The following is an 11,438-nucleotide window of genomic DNA, read 5'->3' on the forward strand; positions in this document are numbered from 1 at the left end:
ATTGTTACTTTACCGCAAAGGAAAAAAAATCAATCGCCCTTGATTTAACGCATGCGTTTACCGGTAGATATCCACTAGCTGCTTTATGAATTTCTATTCGAAATGTCATCATCCTCGAAAGAAAAAAGAAATTTTCTGTACAATTCATTTTTTCGCGTGTTACAAACTTGAATAATTCATTAAAAATATTATTAGAAGCTCCAATACCCAAAATCTTAAGAACATATGTATTTTGAAATAATAAACGATGTATGAAAATAAACAATAGCTTCTCTGATTCATTTCATGCCGCAAATAGCCCTCTATACACAGAATTTGTGAGCACGTGCTCTACAACACGTCTACCGTACTTGCCCTTCGGAGTGCGAGCTACGCTTCTACGATAGTGTAGTCTATCAGTCTGCACACGTATGTCGAGTTGGAAGGAGTACGCTGTGCTACGTACTTTCATCACTATAGATGCCAACCAATTGAGTCGGGTCTTCGACCAAAGTAGAGTGTTCGGCACACAAGATCAACAATAAAACAATAGTCAAGTTTAAATCTCCATTTATATAAAAAGTGAGTCTTTTTACCTAAATAACTTTCACGAATGAATTTTTTTTTCAAATTTATTTTATGATGCAATAACGTTACTTTTATCATAGATTCGAATAATTTTGTTATTAAAATATAATTATTATATTAAATTAAAATTGTAAATAATGCTGCATACGTCATCAATAAAACATGAAAATCTTGACTAAAAAATGTGAAATTCGTGTTATTTATCGCATTACTTCAATTAAAATATTCTCTATAAAAACTCTTACTATTAAAACACTTCATTCGAACATAAAAATACTGCACGATTTGTCAAACAATTATTAACCTTCAAATTTCTGTTTTTTCTTAGACCGTAAAAATGCCAGTAATAAAATTTACGTGTGCATAAAGCATATAATATCAATTTTTAGTTTTTAATCATATGTTAAAATGATTTATATTCATTCTTTCAAAAAAAATGTTTTATTATGTATTTATAACATACAGACGTAAAATTACGAAGATATGTTAACAATTTTGAATCTATAATATTATATTATTACATTTTTTTTATTAATAGAGTATACATTCATTTACTGGAAATTTTTTCAGTTTTTTACTCCCCTCTCCTTTGATTAGTATCACTATATTTAAAAAATTTTCAGTTGAATTATTATTAAAAATTTATTTTTTCATTATTCCAAAATAAATTTAAAAAATTCTGAAAAAATACAGTAGTACTCTATGATCAATAACAATCATTTTTTTATCCATTACTTTTTTGTGAATCGCTTCATTTTCTAATTGAAAAATAGCAAATTTTTCGAATAAATTGAACTATTAACAGACTTGAAAAAGTTGTGCTCGATATTTATCAAAGAACATGTCTAATTTGAAAAAAATGGTGGACTACAAAAGTCAAAAATAATTAAAAATTTTCCATTAAAATTCTATTGATCGATCGATTCTAAACTCTTTTTTAAAAAACTTGTTTTCATAAATTACTTGCTTTTCAAGTTCAAAATTGTTGAAATAAAATCATGTTTACTTATCATACAATCACAAAGATTAATGCAAAATTCTGAAGACGTATCTGAAGACTTTAAAGAATGATAAAACTATTTTGATGCTCTAGATTGAGCTATGAAGCTTCAATCGGAAACTTGAAAGGATCAAAATTTATTAAAATTTGACAACGAATTAAAAAAAAATATTTTTAAATTTTTTTACTAGAACCATCGGGTTCTAGGAACTTTCTTTTGTTAAAAATAGCATTTTTCGACTATATAAGCTATCGCCTTCATTTAAATACTGAAAAAATTTGAGGTTATGCATTTTGATGAAAAAAGCAAGAAAAAAATTTTTCCATATTTTTCAAGGCTCCGTATCGTCCTAATAAAATTATTTTCGTCAAAAAAAGGGGGTTTTGGCTTCAAAAGGAATTCAAGCCTTTACAAAATCTAAAAATTTTCAAAGCGGAAAATCAAAAAAGATTTTGAAATCGATATAAAATAAAAAATACCATCGTATGTCATTTATCACTTAAATGAATTTGGTGAAGATTTATGCAAGGAGTTTCTCATCAATCTTATAAATCTCCTTCAGTAATGATCTATAATATAATATCAATAATTTCATAATAAATCTTTAATTATTTGTATTATGGTTTTATGATCATCCTAAACAGGTATCGAAAAATGTCTACGATAAAAGAGAAATTGTTTACTTCAATTATTGAGTCAACAAATGCAGGCAATGATAAAGTCACTGTGGTGGGTGTTGGTCAAGTTGGATTGGCATGTGCCTTCAGTATTTTATCTAAGGTAGATGTAGAAAAATGTTACTTCAGACTTCACGACAAATTACGAATCATTAATTCATGAATGAATAATAATTTTTGATGCAATGAAATTTTAGAAAATTTCAAGCGATGTGGTTTTAATCGATGTGATGAAGGACAAACTGAAAGGCGAAATGCTGGATCTCCAACATGGCAGTTGTTTTTTGGAAAACGCGAAAGTCAATGCAAGTACTGATTTTGAAGCATCAGCTGGATCAAAGATATGCATCGTAACAGCCGGTGCGCGTCAGCGCGAAGGAGAAACAAGGCTTGATCTGGTGCAACGTAACACGGAAATTTTTAAAGGCATCATACCGAAACTTGTTCAGCACAGCCCAAACACTATTTTATTGATCGTTTCAAATCCAGTTGACATTCTCACATACGTGGCTTGGAAGTTATCTGGTTTGCCCAAAAATCGGGTGATCGGTAGTGGCACGCATTTGGATTCGGCCCGATTTCGATTTTTGATAGCGCAAAAATTCAACATCGCACCTACCTCTGTTCACAGCTGGATTATTGGAGAACACGGTGATACAAGTGGTAAGTGGTAAATACTATACATCGTAGATTATAACCGATCAACTCGGAATAATTGACTTCCTTTGATGCAGTACCCGTATGGTCTGGTGTTAACATAGCCGGGGTACGGTTGCGTGATATCGACCCGACCGTTGGCACAGAATGCGACCAAGAGAAATGGAATGAAATTCATAAACAAGTAATTTCAAGTGCTTACGAAGTTATCAAACTTAAGGGATATACATCTTGGGCTATTGGACTTGCATGTGCTAATCTCACTTCAGCTATTCTTCGTAACTCAAACCAAATTCATGCAGTTTCTACTCTCGTTTGCGTAAGTTATTTCAATCAATCATTTATCTTTATACAATTTTGAATACAAAGTTTATTTTGAATGTATTTTTTTTTGCATTGTATCCACTGATTTTTACAACCTAACTCATAAATAACTCAGGAAAAAAAGGTTCAAAATCAAGTGAGTATCTTTTTTCTTACGTAAAAAAAATATATTTCTTGAATTGATAGTTATAAAATTAGAGTATTCATTATATTAACTAATTTTTCTTAATTTTTTTTTTTTTAAACAGGGTTTTCATGGCATCGAACATGAAGTATTCTTATCACTTCCCTGTTCCTTATGCATAGACGGAATAGCCTCTGTTGTTGAACAATCATTAACTTGTGAAGAGCGCCAAATGCTTCATACCTCTGCTAATACAATGGCAAACTCAATAAAGAATCTGAAAATATGATCTGAAATTATTTAAATTTAATTTTGTAACTTTTCACTAGTATTTATGGTGTTGCACAAACTCATACATCTCGCAAATTTGCAAGACACTATATTTACACTGAAACGTATTTTAAGTGATTAATTAATAATACAATAGTGTTGAAGAATTACACAATGTAGTATTTTCAGCCTTGAATAAACTAATATAAATAAATTTGAGTTAGCTATTACACGTTTCTGAATGTTATTTTAAATGTACAATCTAATCTCATCCTAAAAATGATCAAAACCTCAAAATAATTTCATATTAAATTTATATTATCGATCTTGATTTCATACTCTAAATTTTTACAATATTTTATAATTATAGTCCAAAAATGCGGGAGAGCTTCAAAGATTTTCTCTGTCTATAATTAGTGCACAAAGTTTATCATCTCTCGTTCTAATTATAGAAAATGTTTACCAATGATACGTAGCCATATTGAAGTTTAGGTGCAAACATCTGACATTAGAGAAAATTTGAGATCCTCGCCAAAATACGCAATGGTGAAAGCATAGAAACACGAGAAATTGGAATTAATCATCATCTGTGATTTAAATATCTAAAGTTATACAATGAATATTATTTCTCATGCAGATACTTTAACTTAAAATTGAACATGTCTCAGATAAACATAAAAAAATTTTTCAATTGAATAAAAAACAATTAATTTATTACGATATTGAGCAAATAAATTATTCATGCGTATTGAACTTTTTTTACAAACTTGTTGAATTAGTAAAAGGCGTGCTGAATGAAACATGCATACCCCATTAAAGCCCAAATCGATGCGATTTTTTTCCATGTTTTTGACCTTGAATAGACTTCGCATGTATTCAAGGTTTGTATTCAATGATTTTATGTAAAATTTAATTCCCTTTCAGAATTTGGGCTTAAATTTTTTTTTTAATTTAATGCTTCGTTAAAAAGTTATAACTGTTTAAACAAAAAAATATACGTAAAAATTTGTGCGAACTAATGCGGTGAAAAACTCAAGTTATAAATATAATCAGAGGTAATCATATGAAAAAAGGTAGTTTATGAAAAAAGTTTATCGAACAAAAAAGTCTCAAGATTGATGAAGGAACACTTTCAAATTTTTTCAGAATTTTTGGAGTGCGATTTTCCAGAAAATTCGTTAAGTCCAATTTTCAAAAATGATCTCAAAAAATTTTGAAAGTCAATTTTTCGCACTACTTTTTACATTTTTTTTTGTTTTAACAATCACAACTTTTTAACGAAGCATCAAATTAAAAAAAAAGTTTGAGCCCAAATTCTGAAAGAGCATTAAATTTTACATAAAATCATATATATATATGCGAAGTCTTTTCAAGGTCCAAAACATGGAAAAAAATTTCGGCACTTTTGTTAATGTAGGTATGGTAGATACCAGTTGTACCAATGCCATTTTTATCATATGATTTGAATTGTACAGCTACACGAATTTCACAATAACATAAAATTCTAAATAATTAATTGGAATCTAGACTGGAAATCAAAAGATAACATGTATACAATTAAGACTATCGGAAAAATAAAAAATTACCATTACAGCTGTCAAAATTGTAGAGAATGTCTCACTGTTGCCTAGTTAATACCCCTGAAAATTTTCTTTTACAAACGTTGTTAATCTTTTATTTATTCTTATAAACGTTTGAATTTTTATAAACATATTTTAACTTTCATAGTTTATTTATTTATTTATTTATTTATTCATTTATTTATTTATTCATTTTCAAATAATGTTGTTTGAAAAAATACGAAACCTCTTAAAAATGATAACTTTTATAAACTTTTATAAAGGCGGTCTCAAATCATGCTTTGTATTTGAACTGACAAGAGTTTTAAAAGTTCTTAAACGTTTATAACAGACTTTTTTCATCAGAGAACCCCATAATTGTTATGTTAATTATGTTGGTACAAAGTAAATTACCAACGAGGACATACACGATTTCACTGACACAAGGAAAAAGTATTATCCAACTTTCGATTTGATAATACCTCTAGGTTACCCAAGAAAATAATTGAATTAACAACTATTAAAATCATTTGTATCAATAGCCTTACAGTGTGCCACATGGAATAACAATTATGATTAACTGGGACTTTAAGATAAAAAAGTTATTCAAAGTTACATTGTCTAGACTCGGTCGGTAACAGTAATGGCTGAGTCATTAACTGAAACGGTTTTTAAATTATGAATATATGATTTTTAACAAAACTCGTTACAGCACTCGCCTTCGGCTCGTGCTATAATCCCTCGTTTTGCTTAAAAACCATAAGTGCACCCGTTGAGAAATATACTATTTTTGAGTGGTCACAATTGACGTAATATAACCTACACATGGGTGATATTTATCGGCAACGATTTTTTGCTTGTAGTTGATTTCATAGTTCAATAGTTTTTAAAAATATTTCCTTCTGCATCGTGAAATGAATTTATGTAAATAAATAATTAATTTGACTCGAATATATTATATATTTTCAATTGTTGTAAGCCCGTATTTCAATATTACTTATTTTTGAAAAAAATCATTAGCTAGACTTCAGAAAAGAATAATGAAATATAAAAATTTTCAACTTTTAGTAAAAAAAAAATCTAACATTATCAATTGATAACTAAAAAATAAATTTCTGACCTGAAACGTACGTTTTAGCATTGAATATTTAAACATTTGGTTACTGGTTATTCTGGATGTCAGAGTTCTAGTTTCCGGAAACTAGATTTTGAATAATTCTCATACATTTTATAATAACCAGATAAACTATTTTATCTTTCTTCTCTTGTATTTTATACATGTTTAAGCTGTTTAACCGATTAATGCTCAGAAGACATGCAATTTTGAGCTATTACGCCGACTAAATTGGAACGGGAAAAATGGTGAAAACTACCATATATTTACTATGACTACTATATTTTTTAGGGTGCTGTATTCAATGGTGGCATTTAAAATTGCCTAAATCGACAAGTTACCATCAAAAATTGTAATTGTATCTAAAAAAAATATGTTTTTAAGGTAACCTTTTTATTAATCCAATTTTTGAACCCTTTATAATTTTTTTATGAGGTGAAAATGCATACAGATCGTAACCTCGAGGTCTACATTTGCCAAAAATACGATGCGGTTAGTCAAAATAAATTTAAGGATGTTCTTTAATCATTCCAAAGATATTTTTTTTCTATGAATGTTTTCTCTGAACACAATAGTTTTCGAGATGAAAAATAATGAAATTCGGCATTTCGATGAACAAAAAAGTAGTTAACTAAACTAATCGTGGTATCATCAATTGCATTGTACTTGAAGGTTATTTATACACATTTTTAATTCGCATAAAAATAATGAAGGGTTCAAAAATTGGATTAAAGTAAAATTTGACTGCAAGAACACGTATTTTGTGAAATTTAAATTTTCGATGGTAATTTATCGATTTTGACAATTTTAAAAACCACTATTGTAGTGTCTGGAAACTGAATATTTTAGTTTTTTTTTTTCAAAAAATCACTCTGCTACATGAATTGGGCATTCGTATACCATATTACGATATACCACTCGTTTCAAAGCTGACAAAATTTTCAATCGAATGGTATTTTGAAAAAATATCTTGAATTCAATACGCAGTGAGCTCAATCGGACAAAGTAAAAAAATTCTTCAAGTGTCCGTAAACTGGCATATTTACCCTATAAGCAACACCTGTATTCTTTTTCACGGCAGCTATTTTTTCATCGTAAAAAATAAGAGTAAAAAAAGTGTTAATTATATTATTATTTTTTAAAAAACTGAAATGTAAACGACAAAGAAACATTTCATTTATATTTTTTGAAGGATGATGACTGACAGGTTTGTAATCGAATATAAAAAAGAAAACAAGCTTGTGCGTTCACCGTAATTACATCATAAACGAATATGCAATTACAATTTTATCGTTCTATTCGTAGTAAAAGACCAATGAAGTATTCCACCTAACATGATGTGCGCGCTGCCATTCAAGATTATTCGTAATGTGTTCTTGATACCAAAACTGAAAGTAACATTTTCGGCAATCCAGCAAAAACAAAAATGTTATTTTCAATTGCAGGACTCAAAAACCTCACTTTTGTCTCGTTTGATAATTTACATAATATAATATGTAAATTATTATTAATATTTGATTAATATTTGTTCTGCAAAATAATTTTATGCAATAGTATGACGAAAAATGTCTTTTTTCGCACATTTTTTAGTGCGCAAAAAGCGTTTTTGGACACTCGTGTGCGGTAAAATGCCTCATTTTGGACACGGGTGTGCGGTAAAACGCCTCATTTAAATGAAAGTATTTTTCGTCTCCTATTGCATAAAATTTTGTATGCAACACGTGCCCAGCTTTTTGCGCACAGTGTGCGGAAAAAACACCCACTCGTGCCGGCATAGCCGGCACTCGTGTCTTTTTCCGCACACTCGTGCCCAAAAACGCCTTTTGGGCACTTGTTACATAAATAACTATTTTGTACCTATATTGTCTGTAAATTTTAGCTGTACTACTCGTGTTCGTACTATGTACATTGGGGATGACACTATCAAGAGAAAACGCCCTTTACTTGGACAACAATAAAATACAGAACTGCAGTTTGACACTCAAAAATAATAAATTATTTGAATAAGTAAAGAAAATACAAATGCGTTAATTTGATCGATATTTGCAATAAGTAATAGTAACTAGCGGCCTTCTTCGCTCACTACCGCTCGCTCGGTTTGTAGGTAATGGTTAAATGTTTAAGAAAGCATCGAATTTAAAAAAAAATAAGCCCTACTTTCAACGCGCTGCGCACTCCTTCTTGTGTTTAGCAGTTTTGCTATTTTTAAAAGTTCAATTTAAAAAAATGAAATAAACAAAGACTTTATAATAAATTTAACGAAAACGCACTGCCCCGACTTTTTTGCACTAATGGCTTCTCTAGTATTAAACTTCCCTAACTTTTTTTGAAATCCTACAACATCTAATAAATCTGAAAAAATTCAAGGTTGCTTGCACGATTGAAATATACTTTCAGAATGTTTTCAGATTTTTAGGGTCAAATACAGTTTCAGAATAGGTGGAAATAGATAAAAGACGTGCATGTCGAGTCAGGAGAGTGCAAGCGACTATAGGGGTCTAGAATTTTGACTTTGGGACTCTTTTTCTATATAACTCATAGCATACCGCGTCAAGATCGGTGACATACATACGCACGGTTTGGTAAAAAAGTTTTATTTAGCCACATATATGAGCGCGTCCAGCATAAGTCGGCCACCCCGCGCGATTACGGCATTTTTGGCCGAAAGTGTCGTATGTTTAGCTCGCTCGGAAACGTTTACCAAGGGTCAGAAAAAAAATCCAAACCCATGGATCGATAGATTTTTTCCTCCTCTTTCTAGTGGTGTAACTCAAAAAATTCTTAAAAATTGATTTTGAGGTTAAAACTCGACTTGAATGTTTAAGTCCATTTTCCCAAAAAATGTATCCTCCGATTGCAATTTAAACTGCACCAATCGAAAGAGGAGGCAAAAATCTATCGAAAACCATGTTTTCCAGGATGGAGAAATGATAAGAACTATTAAAGATATCGAGATGAATAGCGCGGGACGGCGCGCGCGGACCTGTTTTTCGTGCGCCAGCGGCGGCACACACACGGCGCCGTGTCTTTGTCTTTTCGACTCCCTCGTAATCGCTTAAAAAGGGCTGGAAAAATAATGTTAACACGTAAATCGATAGATTTTTTCCTCCTCTTTCTGATGGTGTTATTGAAAAAATTCCCAAAAATTTTTTTCATAGTCAAAACTTGACTTGAATTTTTAAGTCAATATTTCTTCTAGTATTTCAATTTTGACCTCAAAATTAACATTACCAATCGAAAGAAGAGGAAAAAATCTATCGATTTACGTGTTTAAATTATTTTTTCAGCATTTTTTTAGCGAGTCGAAAAGACATAGGCAGGAAAACAGGCCCGCGCGCGCCGTCCCGCGCTATTCATCTCGATATCTTTAATAGTTCTTATCATTTCTCCATCCTGGAAAACATCGTTTTCGATAGATTTTTGCCTCCTCTTTCGATTGGTGCGGTTTAAATTGCAATCGGAGGATACATTTTTTGGGAAAATGGACTTAAACATTCAAGTCGAGTTTTAACCTCAAAATCAATTTTTAAGAATTTTTTGAGTTACACCACTAGAAAGAAGAGGAAAAAATCTATCGATCTATGGGTTTGGATTATTTTTTTGACTCTTGCTAAACGTTTCCGAGCGAGCTAAACATACGACACTTTCGGCCAAAAATGCCGTAATCGCGCGGGGTGGCCGACTTATGCTGGACGCGCTCATATATAATATAAATAAACAAGATTTTGTTGTGAGATTTATTTTTTTTTAGAAATCGACTTTCTAAAACTTTGAAGCAGCTAGATTTTTACAAGATTTTTACAACGCGTAATATATGAGGGTAAGGCTCCGAATTTCCCAAATAATTGTGTACACGTGTGTCATCGATCTTGATGCACTTTTGTCATATTATATAGTTGTGCACAGTAAAAGAGTTCCAAAACCAAAATATTAAACTTCACCCTCCGGAAGAAGGTATATTTTCTATCTATATCTATTCCGAAGCCATTGTTTACTTAAAAAATCTGAAAAATTAATGAAGGTACTTTTCAACAATCTAAACAACCTTGAATTTTTTCAGATTTTTTAAATTTCAGGCCTTCAGAAAAAATCAATAAACATTTATATTGAAAAATGAAATTCTGAAGACATTTGAAGAACAATTAAGAGACGATTAAAATGGTTTTTGATTTTTTCCATACTCTAGATTAGAGAGGAAAGCTTTCAACGAAAAAAATGCCTAGAAAATTAAAGTTTCAAAATTTGACAAAAAATTCGAATAATATTGTTTAAAAACTTTTCATTCGAAGCTCTGGCTTCTGTGACTAAAATATAGCTTTTCGGCTCTAGACTGTTACGCTTTCTATGAAAAAATCTGAAAAAATTTGGGATTATTTATTATGATAACAAAAATTAATAAAAAATGTTTAGGCTTTGTTTTGCATCATAGCCTCTTTCATCCCAAAAATATTGAGAAAATGACTGATTACCTGACTTTTGAGACATACCGTCAGAAAGAAGAAAACTTTATCTTTCATTTGTATTTAATTATCTGTGAGAAAACTTTGATTTTTTTTTGGTAAACTGTATAAATAACTTAATTTTGTATGTGTTTCCATATAAACCCGTGTTATTTGTTTAAACTTTGATGCAAATTTTCTCGAGATATTGGCTAACTTGGACTCATAAGAGTCATATTATTAAAACAGAACCTCTTTGGGAGTTAAAAAATGTAATTTAAAGTTATTTTCAACCCGAATCAATTTTTTTGGGGAGTCGAAAATTTGTCCAATACTGGTAATTTTACTTTACTTATTTTTCTGATTAAAACTGCTATCAAAAATTTTAATTATAAGCAATTCTTCTGTAAATGTTGGGTATTTTCTCTTATTATGAATTTTTCTTCTATTTTTCTAGTCTTACGAACTTCTAAATTTTCAAATTAAATAACTTCTAATTAATTATTAAAGGTTGTATCTAGTCACATTTATTAAAATTTTAAAAATTAAGAAATTTAATTAAAATAGAAACGGATTCAAAATATGTTTAAAAATCGAATCGACACTATTGTAACTGTTGATAGATGGCATTTTAACAGTCAATGTACGATTTGTCAAGGATTTTTGTTTCCTCCATAGAGGAAGCTATGTGATGGGTTCGGATATG

The 11,438-nt window shown here is 30.2% G+C and overlaps 1 protein-coding gene across 1 annotated transcript; it reads left to right on the top strand.

The window, feature by feature from the left end:
- Positions 1–413: 413 nt before the first annotated feature.
- LOC106658787 (L-lactate dehydrogenase) lies at positions 414–3,811 on the top strand. The gene is made up of 6 exons (XM_014380909.2): positions 414–561; positions 2,213–2,348; positions 2,443–2,908; positions 2,980–3,221; positions 3,342–3,362; positions 3,475–3,811. The coding sequence occupies exons 2-6, from the start codon at positions 2,223–2,225 to the stop codon at positions 3,637–3,639; spliced, it is 1,020 nt and encodes a 339-aa protein (XP_014236395.1). The 5' UTR covers positions 414–561; positions 2,213–2,222; the 3' UTR covers positions 3,640–3,811.
- The last annotated feature ends 7,627 nt before the right edge of the window (positions 3,812–11,438 follow it).

Source organism: Trichogramma pretiosum, unplaced genomic scaffold, assembly GCF_000599845.2.
Source record: "Trichogramma pretiosum strain Unisexual culture from Peru unplaced genomic scaffold, Tpre_2.0 scaffold171, whole genome shotgun sequence".
Classification (NCBI taxonomy): Eukaryota; Metazoa; Arthropoda; class Insecta; order Hymenoptera; family Trichogrammatidae; genus Trichogramma; species Trichogramma pretiosum.